General features: G+C 48.5%; 7 protein-coding genes across 7 annotated transcripts, besides 2 other annotated features; 4 read left to right on the top strand and 3 right to left on the bottom strand.

Moving 5' to 3' along the window:
* Positions 1 to 909: 909 nt before the first annotated feature.
* On the bottom strand, positions 910 to 2,525 carry FPSE_01189 (uncharacterized protein; the record flags this gene model as incomplete). Its single annotated transcript, XM_009254309.1, has 3 exons — positions 910 to 1,821; positions 1,894 to 2,257; positions 2,515 to 2,525. The coding sequence occupies 3 exons, from the start codon at positions 2,523 to 2,525 to the stop codon at positions 910 to 912; spliced, it is 1,287 nt and encodes a 428-aa protein (XP_009252584.1).
* A 125-nt stretch (positions 2,526 to 2,650) lies between these two features.
* Positions 2,651 to 2,677: a microsatellite.
* A 593-nt stretch (positions 2,678 to 3,270) lies between these two features.
* Positions 3,271 to 5,331, top strand: FPSE_01190 (uncharacterized protein; the record flags this gene model as incomplete). The annotated part of the gene is made up of 1 exon (XM_009254310.1): positions 3,271 to 5,331. One exon carries the CDS (start codon positions 3,271 to 3,273, stop codon positions 5,329 to 5,331), a length of 2,061 nt encoding a protein of 686 aa, XP_009252585.1.
* A 387-nt stretch (positions 5,332 to 5,718) lies between these two features.
* FPSE_01191 (uncharacterized protein) lies at positions 5,719 to 6,548 on the top strand (the record flags this gene model as incomplete). The annotated part of the gene is made up of 2 exons (XM_009254311.1): positions 5,719 to 6,008; positions 6,059 to 6,548. 2 exons carry the CDS (start codon positions 5,719 to 5,721, stop codon positions 6,546 to 6,548), a joined length of 780 nt encoding a protein of 259 aa, XP_009252586.1.
* Positions 6,549 to 6,648: 100 nt separating this feature from the next.
* FPSE_01192 (uncharacterized protein) lies at positions 6,649 to 7,715 on the bottom strand (the record flags this gene model as incomplete). Its single annotated transcript, XM_009254312.1, has 2 exons — positions 6,649 to 7,127; positions 7,178 to 7,715. The coding sequence occupies 2 exons, from the start codon at positions 7,713 to 7,715 to the stop codon at positions 6,649 to 6,651; spliced, it is 1,017 nt and encodes a 338-aa protein (XP_009252587.1).
* A 1,114-nt stretch (positions 7,716 to 8,829) lies between these two features.
* FPSE_01193 (uncharacterized protein) lies at positions 8,830 to 10,181 on the bottom strand (the record flags this gene model as incomplete). The annotated part of the gene is made up of 2 exons (XM_009254313.1): positions 8,830 to 9,606; positions 9,660 to 10,181. 2 exons carry the CDS (start codon positions 10,179 to 10,181, stop codon positions 8,830 to 8,832), a joined length of 1,299 nt encoding a protein of 432 aa, XP_009252588.1.
* A 1,929-nt stretch (positions 10,182 to 12,110) lies between these two features.
* Positions 12,111 to 12,169: a microsatellite.
* Positions 12,170 to 15,070: 2,901 nt separating this feature from the next.
* On the top strand, positions 15,071 to 16,674 carry FPSE_01194 (uncharacterized protein; the record flags this gene model as incomplete). The annotated part of the gene is made up of 2 exons (XM_009254314.1): positions 15,071 to 16,346; positions 16,403 to 16,674. The coding sequence occupies 2 exons, from the start codon at positions 15,071 to 15,073 to the stop codon at positions 16,672 to 16,674; spliced, it is 1,548 nt and encodes a 515-aa protein (XP_009252589.1).
* Positions 16,675 to 17,984: 1,310 nt separating this feature from the next.
* On the top strand, positions 17,985 to 19,213 carry FPSE_01195 (uncharacterized protein; the record flags this gene model as incomplete). Its single annotated transcript, XM_009254315.1, has 3 exons — positions 17,985 to 18,137; positions 18,192 to 18,470; positions 18,536 to 19,213. The coding sequence occupies 3 exons, from the start codon at positions 17,985 to 17,987 to the stop codon at positions 19,211 to 19,213; spliced, it is 1,110 nt and encodes a 369-aa protein (XP_009252590.1).
* Between the last annotated feature and the right edge of the window lie 553 nt (positions 19,214 to 19,766).

Genomic DNA, 19,766 nt, shown 5'->3' with positions numbered 1-19,766 from the left:
AATCCTCCCAGGACCTGCTTCTCGAATCCATCATTCCCGTTGTAGCACCCTGGTGATCTATATGCGACATTGGACTGAAGTTCCCCATCGGCATCTAAACAGAACTTGTACGTATGATTTCCAATTACATATCTCATCTTCAACCAATTAAACTAGCACAGATGGCCGTGTGGTCTAAGGCGCCGCACCCAAGAAACTCTCTTGCCTGGTTACCCGGGTTTGCAGTATCGTAAGATTCTTGGGTTGCATTCCTTTTTGTTTTTTTGTCGAATCTTTATTACAATATCTTTTTGCCTAGGTCTCTGATGATACTCGAAGGCAAAAGCCTATGTCGGTAAAGGCGTTATTGGATTACTACTGTGATGGCTGCTGCACTCATATTTGGTTTTGAAGATTCAAAGCACCGCCAAATCATGTGGGTAAAGGAGGTAGTCTTCAACGAGTCCCTGGTGGCGGTCTATTCCGTGGACCGTTGGGTCGTTGAAGAAAACGTCTTGATACCTTATATTCTCGTATTCTTTACGCGAGGCTCTTTCAAGCAGCACGTAGCCGTCCCGATGACAAGGTCCTTCAAGCCATGTCAAAATGGGACCTGCTAGGATAAAGCTAGATGTTCTTCGAAGCCTGGCCGCATCACATACTCATGAAAGTCATTGAACAAATGAGTACACTCAGTAATACGACTCGAGGTCCAAAGACAAGTGCATCAGTGCTCTCTTTCATTATATCGTTTCACTGCTCCAAGCTGAGCCAATATGTAGACATCCATACAATTGTAATACAAGTAATCAGTTCCAACCCTGGTTCGCTTTTCCTTGGTAACGCCGCACACCCTGACTTGTGAGCCAGGAAACCCGTTCTTTAAAACACCGTTCCAAATTAAATCAAGACTAGCTGCATCGGGTCATTCTATTCCGTCCCATCACCGGGCAGCGTTGGAATGAGGCCAGCCGCAATCCAATATTCATCGGGGATGATTTCGCGCCGCGCCATGCTGTTTACAATGCGTTGCATACCCATCCAATCTTCTTCTCCGGTATGCGTGTTGCTTCCAGATGCTGCAGGGCTCTCTTGGCTGCGTCTCGTTCGTTCCGTGCCTTGCTCGTCATCTGAATTACCGACGGACAAGCGTCCCACCCAAGCTTGACGTGCTCGGTTATAGCTATTACGGCTTTGACGATCTCGCATTAATCTAGCGCGCCTCAGATGATCAACCACTGGACCATCCGGGGATCGTTGATGCCGTGAATCAGAGCTGACTGCACCGCTGTCCCGACTGGCCGGCCTGTTGTAAAGGCCATCAGGCTCTACACCGGGCATTCGTACGCGAACACGTCGCATCTCCTCACGGCGTCGTCGAATTCGGCTTAGTATGGCTTGCGCAGGATTAGGTTCTTCTGTTTCGGACCCCTCGCAGCCAGACTCGCAAGCTTGATCTATTGCTGTGTCCTGGGATAAGTCGGGCGCAGTGAAAGAGGTACCCGAGGTAGCGCCCGCACTCTGGGAAGCCATGTTTGAAGCAAAAGACGATCCTGCGCTCGGCGGTTGAGGGTCAGGGGTAAGAGTAGATAAAAGGGTATCCCAAACCTCAGGGCTGAGGCTCCTTTCACGGTCACCAAGTCCATCAAGGTGTCGATTGCGTCGAGTGGCCGATGGTGGGAGTCCGACTTGGTTTTGTCTGGCAAGGTTTGCGCGGCCCATTGCACGGAGATCCTCGATGGTGGGAGGAGGACCATGGAACGGGTGATGTAGTATGAATGGGGGGGCCGCTCGAGGGATTTCATCATCTCTCAGGGTCCACTCGGGAACAGATGCCCGTGACTAAAGTTTAAGGTCAATATGAGATTCGAATTGAGATAGATGCTCTAGGGTATCAAACACGGGTAAGCGTACTGTATGGTTTACGGATGCACTACTGCCATCCCTGAACAATGAGTGCAGATGCTCTTCAACTCGGTCCCTTCTGTGTTCGTCGGATGCGTTCATGTCTCTCAGGACATCGCGCAACGGTCTAGTTGTCAGGTCGTTGTCAGGGGGGAAACCGGCTTCGACCCGTACAGGTTGAAAATCTGCGGGATTGAAAGCTCCAGCCTGTCCGAGTGATTCATAGTGGCGAAGGATCCTGCGACGTTCGGCGCGATCGTTGACGCGACCAGTAGTACGTGTGCGACGGATGCTGGAGCGAGACGGCGCTGTCGCACTTGTCTTGTCGGCAGCTTTGGATGGGAGATCTGACTCGACGGGGGCAATAAACAAGCTGCACAATGTTAGTAAGTGGATATCTTGACAGGACAAGGCCGTGACTACTGCGACGAGTATGCAAAGGCGAAGCGCGCGACATCAAGTAACGGCTAGGCGCATTCGAATTCGCAAGTTCAGCAGCGTGCCGTTGCGTTGATGTAGTGAAGCGATAGCGATGTCGACGACAATGATATCCGTTGACCGGGGCATCACTACGTCGACGCAATGACGATAAAGTTTGTGGATGGGGTTTAAAAACAAGGGTGCGCTTACGGGAGTCCCATGGTTGAGGAAACGGAAAACGAATGAGGGGAGCGACGAAAAATTCAAATAAAAGATGCAGAAATTATGGCGGCGACAATGCTAAATGGTATCAAGTTGCTGTCATTGATAGAATAGACGATGTGATATGACGATGATGATGATGAAGATGATGTTGGCTACCTAGATAGGTAGTAGTAAAGTTGATAAAGCCAGACGGAAGCGTGAAGCGTGAAGCGTGAAAGCGGGTAATTAACCAGTGGAGAGGATGAAGGAACGGAGTGGGCAGTGGGCGAAGGGGTTACGGTTGCGGGGGGTCAAGGGAGGAAGAGAGAGTAATAAAAATAAAACAACCAATTAAAAGAGCATAAGGCATTGCGGCTCTAGAGGTTGCCTGCTTTCGCGTGCGCGTTTGACTTCACGTGTATCGTGTAGAGAGAACCAATCAACACGAACATGCATAAGAAAACGCACCGCCACAAACGACGCCACATCATGCCACTTTCTTCTCTATCGACTCTGTGGCTTGAGCTCGCTCTATGAGCAATAACCCCACTACTTTCAACATCAATTGCCCCCAGTGAAAATTAATGGTCATTCAAGACTCATTCATGTCTTGACGTCGATGATAATCTCCACCTTTCAAACGTCACCAATTCATCAATTCGCCCTGGAACTGCTTCGAATAGCATCTCAGGAGCCTCATACGGCATTAGTAAACCCTAGCGCCGGGCTCCGGTGAGATGCCGTCTCACTTCAACATTCAATATGTCTTCCTCTCAGGAAATCAAGTTCGCTCTTAGCCGCATCAATCGTGTCCTGAAAGGAAAGAGAACAGCCGGTTACAGAGATATTCGTCTGGGCCTCGATCGTATCAAACGTGTCGTTCCACAAAAGCAAGAGTGGAAAGGCATACATGTCGCTGGAACGAATGGCAAGGGTTCAATATGCACCTTTCTCGCCGCCCTGTTCAAACTCGCCGGTCTCGGTTATGGAAGCTTCACATCACCCGCTTTTCCAGAGAGACATAATGGAGTCATCATAAACGGCCTCTACGTGAATCGACGCATGTACGAGATGGAAATGCAGCATGTTGAAGACAAGTGGCAGCGAGTTGCCACTGGTTGGACATATCAACACTTGGATGATCCCAAAGGTCTGTCACCATTCGAAGCTGAGACGGCAACAGCATTCCGGGTTTTCAACAAGATGCACGTTCCTTATGGCATTGTCGAAGTTGGTATGGGCGGCGCCACCGATGCGACCAATGCCATGAAGCGCAAGGCAGTCACTATTATTTCCAAGATCGGTCTTGATCATCAAGAGTACCTCGGAAACACCATCGAAAACATCGCCAAAGTCAAAGCCGGCATCATGCGAAAAAACGTTCCTTGTATCGTTGACCACACTAACCCTCCCTCTGTCATACACGTTCTCCGACAACACGCCCGGGAGATAGGTACAGACATTATTCTCACATGGAAAGGTGAACCTTTACTCATGACCCTCAACAATGAGAAATGGGAGCTTGAAAGTTATCAAGTGCAGAACCTGCTGTGCGCGGCCATGGCATTCCGTCACTTGTTCCCACGGCTGCCAATCGACTTCAACAAGCTCTTATCTATGGATCCTTTCTTACCCGGTCGATTGGAAACAGTTCGTGTAGACTCGCCTAGTATCGAGATGCCTCGAGATATTCTGGTTGATGGTGCTCACAACATGCTGGGTATTGAAGCACTGGCCAGTCATGTCGACAAGCGTTTGCGAACGCCGGATGTGCCAGTGACTTGGGTTATGGGCATGTCGGCCAGCAAGGATAAGCCTGTGTTGGAAATCATCGACAAGCTCGTTCAACCGCACGATAATTTTGCCATGGTCGAATTCAGTCAAGGCCCCAACGATCCTCAACCGGCACCCGCCAACTACGGTACTGAGCACGCTAGGAGTTTGCTCCAAAGCCCCGACGACCAAATCTACGATGGGCCCCCCGATATTTCAGCTGCTCTTCCATGGGCGGTCGCCAAGTCTGAGGGTGGGCCGGTGGTTGTGACAGGGAGTCTTTATCTGATTCGACAACTATTCGAGCTTGAGGGCATTAGCCGATCAAGGGAGCCGGGTAACAGAAGACCCGGACGTTCCCAACTATATCGATATAGCAAGCTTGCTAGAGAGGGAAAGCTAACAAGGGAAGAAAAACGTGAGTTCAAGGAAGCCAGGCGGCATTTTGAGCTATCACCTCATCAAAGCCCGATATTCTCTCGCGTACACTCACCAAAGAAAAGGTTTAGAAAAATCCTAAAATTGACGTGGAGCAAGGAAACGCGACTGCTTCAAAGCACGGCTGCGTTTCATAAAATCCAAAGAAGAGGATATCTCCAGACCATCAAGACTCTCAAAAGAGACAAGGCAATGAAGGAGAAGGGAGAGGGAGTCGATCACCCTGCCGATACTCTCTTGGCCCGCGTCAAAGAACTGGAGGAACAGGCCGAGAAGCACAGAGAAGAGTACGACGACACTATGTTCAGTCTAAGGGGATACAAAGCCGTGCCACACATGAAGTACGTGACCCATCGCCAGGTCTTTGGGTACCCCAAGAAGCCCAAAGCACCAACCAAGTCTCCCTTCGCGGCAGCTGAAAAGAAGTCCGAGAATACTCAACGGAAGCCTGTTATGGCGTGGCAGGACCGATCTCAGAGTTTTAGCGACGAGCTTGCCGCTGCTGAGAAACAGCGAGAGTTGGCGATAAAAGAAGCTGCGAGCAAGGAGGCTGCAAAGAACAACGACGACGCCCTTGTAGCAAAGATGGCTACTGGCAGGAGGGGCATGTGAGGCCCGAACGACTCATGAGATGGCTGGAATGTATTTTGAATATTAAAAGAAGGACTGTACTATACAAAGCGAATGATGAATTGGTCAGGAATCGGGGATGCAACGATGTATAGGACAAGTTTGTACGATACGAGAATTGAGGGCACTGCCCATCTTGATCTGCCATGAAGCTTCAGTTTGGCTTGAGCACTGCAGCAACTATGCTGTCCAGGATTTTGGAGATTGCGCATGGTCAATCTGCGCTCAAGTGTTTCTTCCTTCACATATCACATGATCAGACCCTCACCTTCAATTGACCTCTGAAGCTCCTCATGATATTCCCATTATGCCTCATTATCACTCTCCACCATACAACCCAACGTTCACCCGATCATTCATATCACCATCATGACATCCACGGACTCCACACACCTTATCATCGTCTGCTGCCACGGTGTTTGGCTCGGCGGCCCAGCGCATGGCCATGACGAAAATGAATGGCTGATTGCCGACTTTCAACGCGGCGAAACTCCAACTTTTATCGAGCATATCAAAGCTGGAGTGGCAGCCCTTGCCGAAGACCACGATAAAACTTCAACCGGGAAGCAACTAGATGATGACAAGACAGTGTTCCAAAGGTCTTGCCAGTTTGACACACGGTCAACAAACTTTTCCAAGTCATGGCTGGTGTTCTCGGGGTATGTATTCAGGCCCTGGTACATTTTCAGTAAACTAATTGTATTGTTAGAGCTCCAACACGCAAAGAATCACAGATCTCAGAGGCAGCTGGGTATAAAAACATCGCAGCCGCAAACGATTATTGGGGACTATTACCAGATGAAACGGCCCGCAACGCTGTATTGTTGGAAGAGCGCGCTCTCGACTCTTACCACAACATTCTCTTTTCTCGGTCACTCATATACTCTCGCTTCAAGAAATGGCCAACTCACATCACCGTCGTCAGTCACGGCTTTAAGAAAGAGCGGCTTATCGACGGACATTGCTCTGCTATAGGGCTCAACCTTGATCGAGTCAACTTTATCGGCATAGATCCTCCTGGGATGGTAGCTGCGTCGAAGGATCAGGACAAGGAAGATGCGATGAAGGGCGTTGGTCTGGCCTTGGGGGAGTGGAAGGATGATCCGCATGGTACGGGAGAGGTTCTTGCTAAGAAGAGAGTCAAGAGAAATCCTTGGGGGGTATGGCAGGGTCATTTCCCTCAGGGGTTTGACGAGTGAATTTGCGTTGGAGAGAGAGAATGGGTCTGAAGCTTTTGGTGCAAAGGCGAGGCAATCGTGATAAGTTCTATCATGTCTAAATGATCTAGATATTTATGCATTATAGAACGCTTTTCTCCCCTTCTCGTACCTGACTCTTCCCTCGTGGTCCCTTCTCAACAGCATTTACTAGGAACCGAACAGCATCCTCCACCATATCAGCACTAAACTTATGACCAACACCCTCATACACTCTATCATCTAACTCCACGCCCCCATCACGATACCAGCCCTTCTCGCCCACTGCCTCTTTCAGCATCGTAACAAACGACTTGGCATTCGCATACGGAACCAGAGCATCAGCCCCTCCTGAACAGAGAAGCAACTTCTTGCCTCTGATGCGCTCGTCCAATATGGTTCTGAGACGAACCTGCTCGGTGCTTGATAGAGCTCCAGAAGGAATAGGTGAAGTACCGAAAAGTAACGTCTTGGGATCGTGAGAGCTGCAGGTTCCGACAAGGTCCTTTGGGAAATACTTGCTTCCGATGAAATCGGCGCCGCAGTCAAGATTCGCTTGCGCAGCACGATCACTCATAAGGCCTATCATCTCGTCAGCTTCGGTCACTTTCCCACCCTAGCTCAAAACTTACTTGTAAAATCAGGGCATCCGATGACCACTACAGCCGCATCAATCCTTTTCTCTCCAAAGAATGCCTGCCAGGCACTATGACCACCCAAACTCCAACCCAAACAAACATGAGCGTCAATTTCACGGCCCAAATAGCCCGAAACAAGATCCATGAGACCACTCATATCAGCCACGCCACCTTTCACCATGCCAAACATATCAATAGCATGCGTAGAGTTGCCTTTATCCCAGGCGTGGTTCGCTGCCTCGCTGACAAGTCTAGTTCCATGATTGGGCATGTCAAAGGATAGCGCGACGAGGCCTCGTTTGGGGTTTTGTCCAGCTTGCGATGTCCACGCAGAGATGGTGCGCTTTGCAATGTCGTGCATTCTTGCTCGTGTTCTGGTTCGAGGGTGGAGGAGCCAGAGACATGAGACTGGGACGTTGGGAGGCAGTTCGTCGAGGCCGTAGACGTCGACGAGCAAACCTGCCATAGGGATTGTCTTGACGGAGATAGAGGGCGGGTCGGGTAGACCCTTTGTGGCATATGTGTCTGTCATGGTGATATATTTTATTTGTTTGTGAAATACAATATGTTGATTGTTTCAGTACCAAGTCGAGATTGATATCACAGTCGGATGGATGTTACTGGAGATCGGTATGTGGGTCTAGGGTAGCGGAGCCGGTGTCGGTCACAACATTCATTACATCATGTTACGCTTCTAATGCGAGATGTCGGAAATAAAACTGAGTCTTTATTGATTTATATTTGAAACTGTATAAAATTTGACATGAGAATATGTGCTTGAGGTTGCTGTAGAACGAAGGATGATACTGAAAACACTCAATGTAGTTTAAAGGTCGATTAGTGTTAGCAACGTCAAGTGAGTAAACATCAGGTTGACAATCGAATTAATTCAAGTAGAATCTGTAGTAATGGCAACGAACTTGATAATTAAAAGTATGTATTTGATTCTTCTATTACTCAATATTCATTTATCTGGCATCAGAGTATCAGAAACTTTGGTCATTAAAAACATGAGAGACGAAATTAGTAAGTCAGTTTATGCCATTTAGACAATACACTTAGTTTATTTATTTTTGTAGCCTGGCTTCACAGCCAATGTTTCTAATACCTACTACTGTCTGCCTGGTCACGTCTGCTCTGGGAAATACAAAGGCGCTGTTTGTAAATTTTTTATCAAAACAAACCTTTGGACAGTTCAAAATAATTATTAATTTACGTATTGCTTCGGTTGCTTTACGTAAACTAAAGTATATAAAAAATGGTAAATAGGCCAATATCATGAACAATACATCCATCGCCATGCTGCTGGAAAAGCAGAGGGGAAAAACACAGAAAAGAACCCAAAACAAAAAAAAAAAAGCCCACCCTTTCCTCAACGCCATGTGCGGTATCGTGCCTTGTCCCGTTTGCCCACTGCCTTTGTCCCAACCCAGCCCAGCCCAGTTTCTTTATGCTACCCGCGAAAATGTGCCTTGATTTGAAAAAGGGAAGGAGAAAAGAAAAAAAGAAGGAAGAAGGGTCGTTTTGGTCTTCCCCTTTCCAAGTGTTTTTATATAACCGAATGCGGTTCGAGAAAGCACTTGCGTGTTTGTCTGTAGTAGTGTGTCGAGTATATCTCGACAGGTTGGATTGTCTCATTTGGTTCCTCAGTCAACCTTCCAGTGGTCATGCTCATCAGAGCCGAGGTATAGCTCGACACCGTACAGCACCATGGTCAGTCCGATGTTAGCCCATTGCCAGTTGCTGCCCTCGACATCGCCTCCTCTTAATGTCCAGCCGTCAGGGCCATCGCTGGTGGAAAAATGTTGCAGGAGTAGACTTGTGTAAACCGCTATTAAAATCGAAGGTGAGAACCAGCTGAGGAATCCCAGGAATTTGCTGGCAGTCTCAGAATCCTCCCAATCCGGCTCCTGCATCATGGCTCGAGCGCCTGATTCTCGAATTGAAGGAATGATGCGTGTGGCGCAATAGAATACCAACGAACGGTATGTCAGGGATATAATGACCGATGGTGTGATAGTCTGGAAGGCAGCATATAGCAGGGCCAAAGATGAGTGGACGGCATAGGGCAATGAACCCAGCATATGGATGAAAGTTGAATAAGATGCCATGATGGCAGGCGGCAGAGGGGGAATGTCAGACCCTGAGCTGTCGTGGTCATGTGCTTGGTCGGCATTTCCTGAAGGGAGGTAATCGGTAAAGATTTGGTAAATGCATAGGACAACGTAGGCAAAGAGGAGCGATGATTCAATAGGGTTACCGCGACCACTGCCGATGCCAAAGGCGCACAGAAACACAGCAGTGGTCATTGCGATACCAATGAGGGTGGCATCGAGGTTGCCAATCTGAGGGAATTGTGCGACCCTCCAGAGGAAGTAGACGGCACTGGCCATGGTAGAGCTGGAGAGGACCAGAAGGACAATCTGCGATAGTGTTAACATGTGATATATTCATTTCTGCCCAAGAAGAAACTTACCAACCAAGTGTCGCTTCTTCCACGGTTGACAAGCCACCTGGTGAGCTGTCCTGCGGCCTGGATAACCAACAAGGTACAGAAGCCCTCCAAGAGTTGGAACACGGGTCCCGAATACCGTAGCACATTATCCCATACACCCAGGGTGACCGTCTCGATCAAACCGTCCTTGCCGAACATCCATTCCCTCCAGCTTGTGCTCTTGGAGTTGAACAAACCACCGACTGTTCGCTCCACCCAGTTTGTGTTGCCGGCGTCGACAGCAAACTGACCCAAGGCCCAGATGAGGAGGGTAGGGATGATGATCCATTGCGACAGTCGTAGGAACCCAGAAAGGAAATACCGCGAGCGTGACTTTTCGGGTGTCAGTAGCTCAAGGCTGGAGTATATAAAGTAGAAGAGGAAGAGGGCTAGACTGTAAGCCAGCCCACTGTCGCGACCGCCGACATCAAAGGCGACGGGGATCGAGAGGACGATGCTGAGCAGGAAGATGGAGCTGAAGAGCGCCTTGAATAGCCACCACATCGGAGCGAAGAGATGGCAGGCGTAGGCGGCGCCGAGGGGAGGGTATCGGGGTCGATTTCGTTGCGTTCAGCAGCAAGTGGGCATCCAAGTGCGGTCAGGCGTTGGCGGAAAATATCGTGGCCGTTCAAAAGATGTCGCCCGGTGTGTGGAGTTGTTCAAGGGGAGATTTTGTCCATCGATAAGGCTCGTTTCGATCGGCTTGTGAAAGTGCGTGCGATATATTTTAAGGCCGGCTACTAGCGAGAGGGTCCAGGCGGGACGAAATATACAGAGCTCGAGCAGGTAAGTTTTGGGTGAAGTTTGTTGACAAGACCGAACAGGATAGAACAGACGGTTAGTTTCCAAAGTTGGCGGTTGACTAGTCGAAAATTCACGGTACGTAGCGTAGCTCTCACAGCAGTTCTCGGCTGTTGCTAAATGATTGAGTGTGACTTGACCCCAAGGCGATGCAATGTGGCTGCTCGAGGTAGCGGCCAGTTTTGCTTATCGCCCGCTATCTTCACGTGGCAAAGACAGTGCAGCAATAGCGCAGTGCAGGGCATCACAGCCTGGAAAAGAAATCACATCACCCAGAAACTTAGGCCAACTTTGAGCGTCACTCGGCCGCTAAAATAAGTTGGCAGAGGGGAAGCTTTTTGTGACGATTGGCACGTGTCATTTGGATAGAGAGCATTCATTATCTTTAGTTTAAAGCAGAACTAAAGAATGCTACTGCACGGAAAACCAAGTTTCAGATTAACAGTAAGACAGGTTTATGTGTTCTATTTTTGACTAATTGACCAAGCAGAGGCTGTGTTGATGATCTGACTTGGTTGATCGATAGCGTCACATTGACATGATAGGCCTGCAGCGCATCTCACAAACAAGAAAGCAGATCAGTACCTACATGCAGCAGCAAGGAAGCATCAGGAACGATGACAGCACCAATAATGGACGTGTTATCGCACCTGTGTTACGCAGATAACTGAACCTCTTTAACCAAAACTGGGAGGCTGCTCGTCAATAATACACCGCAACGCATGAGCTTCTATTCAGGTCTGAACAAGGTCAAATCGTACCCATGAGGACATCCGCTAATTCTAGACTGACGAACTGATAATAAGGTTCATGACCAAACTTATTTGGCATAGCTTGGGCCTGTCATGAGTCCCTGGAAACGATTCTCGTATTGCGCTTACATGAAAATGCTCATGTCCGAATTGGGAAGGTATCCACTTTGTTCGGCGCCGGAAAAACACGGCGATAAACCCTACTCCTTCCCCACTTTCGTCAAGGATTTGTCTCCGTGTCATATCGGCCTACTCATTTCTGATTCCTGCATCATCATGATCCACGCTTTCTTTTCGCGCCCTTTCTTTCAACCTTTGTTTCCATCAACCAACGTCCTCCTGACACTTCGTTCATTCCTGAAAAGATGACATCCATGTATTTGTGCTAGTGCCATGATACTCGTGTCTTTCCATGCCCAACATTTTGACCTTTGCCCATCCAGTCATGCACTGCCTTGCCTTGATCTTCCATGATAAACCATCTAAACACGCTGTTCCTTGCCTCGCCCTGCCTTACCTTAATCCTTTCCATTCCGACACGAAAAACAACGCAAATACTCGACATCGATCCAATTACCTAGCCGTTTCGGTACTCGATACGATACGACACGACACGCCATGCTGCGACATCAAGCCAACGCCCTGCATACAGTAGCAAGTGCTTCTATACTATGAAGAAGGAATTGCCATGTGAAAGATATCAATTCAGGTCGCGCATTTTCGGAATGTTTGTCGCGAAGACAATGCATTGTGAGAATCGTGTCGTGTTGGGATATTGCTAGTGCTAACTACCAAGACATTCACATATGATGCAAGCGCATGCAAATATCCCTTCCATTCATTATTAAATGAAATCAATTGTATATCCATACATGCTATGGTGCTGCGTTGCTGTTATGTTGTCGCGTGTTGTGTTGTGGTTGCGTTGTGGTTGCGTTGACATATTATTGCGCGGAGGCATATTGTTGTGATGAGGCATATTGGTGGTGACGTTGAGTTGTGTGGTGACGGCTTCAACTCGTTGTGGGAAATTATGTGGGAGTGGGGACACATCACGACGACTTCAAAACACCTCGAAATCATCACATCGCTGCGTTTTGCGGGCAATTGACGGCTTCACGCTGGCGAAACGCAAAGATGCTGCCGTTGGCTGCCTAACGACTGGTACACCACAGTCCTGCCACCACTCACCACCACGAAGCGCTTCACCACCAGCGCCTCATCTCCCAGTAGGAGGGCTACGATCTGCCAATGCTATATAACCCCTCAGAAGACTAATCCTTCCATCGGAGAGCAGGGGCGCCAGCAGGAAACTGGTCAGGTCAAACTGCTCTCCGGGATGGTCGGGTGGTTAAGGGGTTGGAAGGGGGTTGGAAAGGACAGCACAACGACTACGACGAACGCCAGCATTCGATTCCCGACGACTACCAAGGACCGGACAACTACCAAGGATCGGACGACTACCACCAAATACCAGGACCAGGACCAGGACAGGACGACCGGGGGTACCTCAGAAGGCGACGCTTAGCGGACAGGACAAACTGAGCCCCCCAACCCGACGCCACAACGCCAAGAGATGTAGGAGCCACCGGGCTCCGAACTCTTTTGCCATTTGGGTATATGATATGTTTTTTTTTCTTTGCGCTATCACCTGTGATGTGAAAATGTGTCCTGACTTGAGATTTTATCTTAATTGCAGAGGTATTGCGAAAGCGATGCAATTGGTAAGGTATTGTTTATGCTGTATATAGTATGATTGACTTGAGATTGAAATAAAGTAGTAGAGAATAGTTACTATATGTATTTTGCGCAATTGAAGATATTGCAATTGAGATTTATCCTGCGATATGACATTTTGCGTAAACAAGTGAAGTTGAAAAAGGTGTTACATTATTGGTTGCATTGTCAATTGACCAGAGATCGCCTAGCCCTTGGCACTAGCTTGGCGATGACCTCGCTGAATGTGGGTATTAGACGACACGAGAGGCGCTCACGACATTTCCTCCGAAGAATAAGCTTAAATGGTCCACCTGCGCACACAGACTTGCGCTCTCGGCAACAAGATGAATGCTCCCCGAGCTCCCCGTCAATTGGAAACGACATGTCAATTGAAAACGACAGGACAAGATGTTGTCAATTGCAATTACGTGTGAGAATGACCCGACAATCCACAAAGACACCGACGAGCCGAAAAATATTTTTATCATAGCCTGAATGTCGCCTTCCAAGGATGCGATGATGCAACAGCATAGTCTGGATGAGGAATAGCACCACTCTTGTTGACTGTTGATGGAGCAAGCATTCCGGACCCCTGGGACAGAGGTTAAAGTAACAGCAGCATTTATTTAGCTTCCCCATAGACTCAGACTAGAACATCACACTATTCATATGAGAAATCACATCATTTCTGATAAACTCCCCGTGAGCAAGTGGGACGAAGATGGGTAACGGGCCATCGCAACAAGAGCAGTTCGGGGTCCATGAGTCCAAGACTGGAACAAGGTTGATGCAAACAGCTCTCAAATAGAGTGAGAGCGACGTAGCATCGATGCTGCATGTGCGCTGATCAGTTCCTTGGTTACTGGCTGTTGGGTCCGAATCAGTTGTCTTTGATCCTTCAATGTCATCATACGTGATGGCAGTTGCATAATCACACACCTGATGAGCGCCTCGTTCAATAGCTGATTACGTGCGACTCGTTAGTTGCAGCCCATGAGCTTAACTCTAGGACCAACAGCATTGTAGATCGAGCTACACTGAGATTGGCCTCGCCTCTCGGAAGTTCTGTACGTAACAACTACGTTTAACTTGCGATCAGAGCTTCATGACCCACGCTTGAGAAAGCTATGACCCAACCCCGTCGAGAATCTTGGAACCGTATTGCCAAGGGCAATTGTGAAAACTCGATGTTCAAAACCGGGGCGCAGGAAACAGTGGAATAAGGGCCTTGTCGATTTTGTATTAGAGGGAGTAATTGCTTCTGTTCTCTTGTGAATCTCTTGTTTGCAATCTGGGGTAACACTCAAAATAAAGCCTCATCTAGGCAGACGTTTAAAAGCAAGATCGACCAGACGGAGGCCCCGGTAGGTTTTGCGTTTTAAACGATGATACCGTACTATCTGCGAGGGAAACTGGGCTTTACTGGCTGACGTGCAGCTCGAGTCCTGGGTCGTCGAGGTTAATGACAGGCCTAGTCCGGAAGTTCGGCACATGGCGTGAGTTGGGTGGGGGCATCGTTCGCCGTTCCGTGTGGATATACCACGGCCGTATCTAACGTTAGTAGCGATTTGGCTGCACTCCGCGGTGTGTGGAACATTTGATCCTCCATGAGTGGTGTGTTATGTTGCACTTTGGAGAGTCAATATCATCTTAGCGCAAGCTTTGCTGAGAAAAGAGGACCAAGGAGGAGTGATATGGAGGATTTCCGAAGGGGCAATTGGCGAGGTTAATGGCCAAAAAAGTCCCGTTTCCCGTTTCCAGTTTAGCAGTAAACCTCTTCGCCCAGGTAGGGAACAGGCTCTGGCAGAATCCGTGTGGCCAATGGTAACTTGGAAGTGATTGTTGGCATCGTAACCTGTTGTAGAATGCAGTAGTAGGGATGATGTCTGAGATTAGAGATTTCCCCAGACCCTTTAAAATGCAGCTTGATTCCCATCCTTTTCTGCAGCTTTTTCATCCAGCACTTGTCCATTTGCGTTTTGTGCCTGGCCCTCATTCTTCTTTTGATCTTGTTGTGATTTCGTCATCGCTAGCCTGACAGTACGTCGGCATCTCAACCCAACAAACAACACCAATTGATTATCCAAACAAGCACTTGCATTGTGTCTTGATAGATCAAAGATGACCGAAAAACGATCCGTTGGAAGCGGAAGCCAAAGTCCAGACCCTGAGCGTCGCCAATCTCAAGCCCAGATACCCTCGTCGCGATGGGCATCTTTATTTGGTGGAGCAGGCGTCACAGTTGGTCCTCGCATCGCTCAACTCCCCGAATTTGTTAGGCGTGACATTTCCGACTCGGAAGACTCCAGCTCTGCCATTCTCAACAAACAGCTACAAGCTGAGCAGGGAGAGCAGATCCAGTACCGCACTTGCTCATGGCAAAAAACTGCTGGTTTGCTCTTCAGTGAGTATATTTGCCTTGCCATCATGAGTTTCCCATGGTCGTATAGTGTGCTTGGATTGGTGCCTGGTATTATCCTTACCATCGTCATTGCTCTCATCGTTCTTTACACCAGTCTCGTCCTTTGGGAGTTTTGCTTGCGTCACCCAGAAATGCGAGATGTTTGTGATATTGGCCAGATGTTGTTTTGGGACAAGAAGTGGGCGTGGTGGGCAACTGCTGTGTGCTTCATCCTGAACAACACCTTTATTCAGGGTCTTCATGTGTTGATTGGAGCCAAATATCTCAACACCATGACCGAGTCGGATGACATCGGTCACTGCCGAACTGTCATGTTTTCAGCTGTTGTTGCCATCATCAGCTGGGTGTGCTCACTTCCTAGGACTTTCGACATGATGGCCAAGCTTGGCACAGCCTCGGCCTTTTTCACCTTCATTTCCGTCTTGCTTGCTGCCATCTTTGCCGGCATTCAGGCTCACCCCTTTGGATACGATCCTGCAAAGCTGGGCGAGCCCATCGTTACCGCCATTCCGGTCAAGGGAACAACATTCGTCAACGGAATGTCCGCCTTTCTCAACATCAGCTACACCTTTATAGGCCAGATCACCCTGCCAAGTTTCATCGCCGAAATGCGAGATCCCAGGGACTTCCCCAAGGCTCTTTGGGCGTGCACAATTGCTGAAATCATTGTCTTCAGTCTTGTTGGAGCCATCGTATACAACTACACAGGCAATCAATACGTGACGGCACCAGCCTTTGGATCGCTTGACGACCTGTACAAGAAGGTTGCGTTCTCGTTCATGATCCCGACCATCATCTTTCTGGGTTGTCTGTACGCTTCAGTTTCGGCTCGTTTCGTCTTCTTCCGCCTTTTCCGCAACTCCAAGCATTTGAACAGCCACACTATTGTTGGTTGGGGATCGTGGAGCGGAATTCTTCTCGTGACTTGGGTGTTTGCTTTCATCATTGCCATGATCATCCCATTTTTCAACTCTCGTAAGTGTTATTTGAGACGCGAACCTGTTTCGATAGCCGCTAACATTTTTGTCCAGTTCTTTCCGTCATGTCGTCTCTTTTCGATAGTTGGTTCGGCTTCATCTTCTGGGGCGTGGCCTACTTCCGAATGCGCACCGCCGACAAGGAGATCGGACGACACCATAGTAAGGTGACTGATCTTGCCGGCAACATCCTGAACCTAGTTTTGATTGCGATTGGTATCGTTTTCCTTACAGTTGGCACGTACGCCAGTGTGCAAGGTATTATCGATCAGTACGCGGCTGGTACAGTTTCTGGTGTCTTTTCTTGTGCATCAAACGGTCTTTAATGAGAAAATGTGATGCATCCGAAGAAAAAGATGCTCCTCCGTTGGGAAGCGGACGAGCGGGAGAGGAAGACATGACGAGTATATACCCCTTGCGATCATGATGGCAGTGTTTCGTGGCGAAGATATCGAGGCGGACCGTATTTTGCTGCAGTTAATGCTTTACGAATTGATTCCGTGCCGTGTTCGATTGTGACAAGAAGTAACGTGAAGTTGATGGGGGTGGTTGTTGAGTTTGAGGCTCTGGGTCTCGAATTCAAGGTTAGCCACCAACCAGGCCACTTGCCAAGAATGCCCAGAAACTTGGCGTCATCTGGAACTTCCGATGTTGTTGCGTCTCTGGAATAATTCCCTCGTCGAATCAAACAGGCGAAGCATGTCAGGTAGAAAGCCACGCTGTTGTTGCGGCTTGTAGCTATTACGATGCCAAAAGTAAATGCTGGCGGTTTGTTGCCCGTTACCTTACACGGCGTGGGTAAGTAGTACCGTTGAGTGAAGTTACAAGTGCTAATATATCACTATCACCATTGCTATACTGCACATGGTGTATCCAAGCGAACCACATGAACGTCCTGTTAATCACATACCTACCTAGGTATTGAGGATAGATAGAACATCACCAAAGTTACAAGAGATCAACATTTCAGTATTCGTATTCGCACATTGACATCCCAACCCACTCAATTCAAGAAGTTAACCCTACCAGATTACCGGAATTATAAATCTCACTTAACATAAGGAGAGGCGGAGCTAGGACACTTGCAACAAATACCGAATAATCGTATGGTGTTTATGTTTATCAGCGGAACTATGGCACCACTGGAACCACTTCCCCGCCCGCCATTTTATTCCTGTCAGCGAAATGATATTTTTGTATGTATGCAATAAAATTGATGAACCTTCAAGCTGTGCAAATAATAAGAGAAAATAATTGTGTAATAAATCAAAAGCTCTTGATACTGATTCTATCAATATCAAGGATAATTAAGTGCCATAATTCGCCCCCATAGCTCTAAATGGCCACCTCAAAATGCCCCGCCTTTCCATCCCATCCATCAACCCCTCAAAAACGGGCTACGCTCGGGTCCCCTGAATTTATCCCCCCCCGCCAGCCCCTAATCGAATCTTCATTGGATTTTCACCACCTTAGGGTCCACGTAGCTTTTGTGCCCCTGGCTCTCTCTCTACGCTGCATTTTGACAAGTTAGGGAGGCAAATATTAAGCTTCTTTTAATTAGAGCAAAGCTCCCTCTTTTCTCTTTTGTTTCTCTTCTTCGACATCATCCGAGTTACCTCTACACAGAATAGCTGCGATGTCCTCAACTGTCACTTCAAGGGCAAAGGGCAATGGCCCAGCTGCGCCAGAGCACAACGACGTCGCTGAAAAGACCACCGATTTCTTCTGGACGTATACCGAGGAACCTCACCGAACTCGTCGTCTCGCCATTATCAAGGCTCACCCCGAGGTATGTCTTACCCAATTATCCTCCTATGACTCGTCGCTAACGTAGTTCCTCCAGATCACCAAGCTCTGCGGTCCCGAACCTCTCACAAAATGGGTCGTCCTCGGCGTCGTCTCCCTTCAAGTCTTCCTCGCGTGGATGCTTCAGTCGACACCCTTCTTCTCGTGGAAGTTCTGGGCTGCCGCCTACGTCTTTGGCGCGACCGCCAACCAAAACCTGTTTCTCGCTATTCACGAGATCTCGCATAACTTGGCGTTCAAGAGCCCTCGTCTGAACCGTTTGATCGCTATTTTTGCCAATCTTCCCATTGGCATTCCCTACAGCGCTTCATTCCGAGTATGTTGTCAATACCAAATCCGAAAGCTGGAACTCTTTTTGCTAACCTTTTGCTCTCTCTCTAGCCTTACCATCTTACTCACCACAAGTCCCTCGGCGTTGATGGCCTCGATACCGATCTCCCAACTGCTTTCGAGGCAGTCTTTCTCGACTCGATTCTCGGAAAGTCCTTCTTCTGCACTTTCCAGATCTTCTTCTACGCCCTGCGACCCATGGCCATCTACCGCATCCCCTTGACTCAGATCCACTTCCTCAACATCGTCGTTCAGGTAACCTTTGATCTGATTCTCCTCAAGTACGCCTCCGTCAACTCTCTGCTCTACCTTCTGCTCTCTTCCTTCCTCGCAGGAAGTCTGCACCCCCTGGCCGGCCACTTCATCGCAGAGCACTACGTCTACGAGACCGTCACACCCTCTGCTCGCGACCCCGAGAACAAAATTCCCGTGCCCGAGACCTTTTCTTACTACGGACCTCTCAACTGGTTCACCTACAACGTCGGTCTTCACAACGAGCACCACGACTTCCCCGCCATCCCCTGGACCCGTCTCCACGCTGTGCGAGACATTGCTCACGAGTTTTATGATCCCTTGCCCCGCCACGAGAGCTGGTGCTACGCCATCTGGCGCTTCATCTTTGATGAGAACGTTGGCATGAGCTGCCGTGTCAAGCGCAAGCAGGGTGGTCGTCTCGTTGGAGGCGGTGCTGTCGCTGACTGGAAGCAGTCTGAGATTGAGGCGATTTAAAGATAGGATAAAAGCATGCGTATAGAATACATTGTAATAGTTGAATTTTTGATGCGTTGGTTTTTTCAATCGACGCCGAGGAGCAAGAACATAGCTCTGATTTTCTGATCTTTGCTCTTCGTTTGGCTGCGGGTTGGTCGCAATAAGAATATTAGATCAAGACAAAAGCACGATAGAGTGTAGATCTTTTGCGCAAGGCGTTCTAGACTATGAATATAAAACACATGAGATCTTCCAAATGACGATCATAATTAAGCGAGTGTCATGAGTGTCTGTTGGCGATCATTGCTTCTCTAAGCAGGGATGTTTTCGAATCCAAGCGGAAATTGCTTTACAGAGTGCAGTCATGAGAATTGCGATTGCACAAGATACGAACGAAACAAGATGTAGTGACATAATAAATTAGAACGCCAAAGTTCTCAGTAAGCGCAATACAGCAGGATAACAAAACACAAGAAAATACGAGAGTCGAGAAGGACTCAAGTTAAGAGTATACAGTCAAAGTCGCCGCGTGGGAAGCCCCCTTCTCCTTTGCCCATCGCTTTTCCAACAC

Source organism: Fusarium pseudograminearum, chromosome 1, assembly GCF_000303195.2.
Source record: "Fusarium pseudograminearum CS3096 chromosome 1, whole genome shotgun sequence".
NCBI classification, from domain to species: domain Eukaryota; kingdom Fungi; phylum Ascomycota; class Sordariomycetes; order Hypocreales; family Nectriaceae; genus Fusarium; species Fusarium pseudograminearum.
The sequence above is the reverse complement of the archived record's forward strand: the minus strand, read 5'-3'. Positions and strand labels throughout refer to the sequence as shown.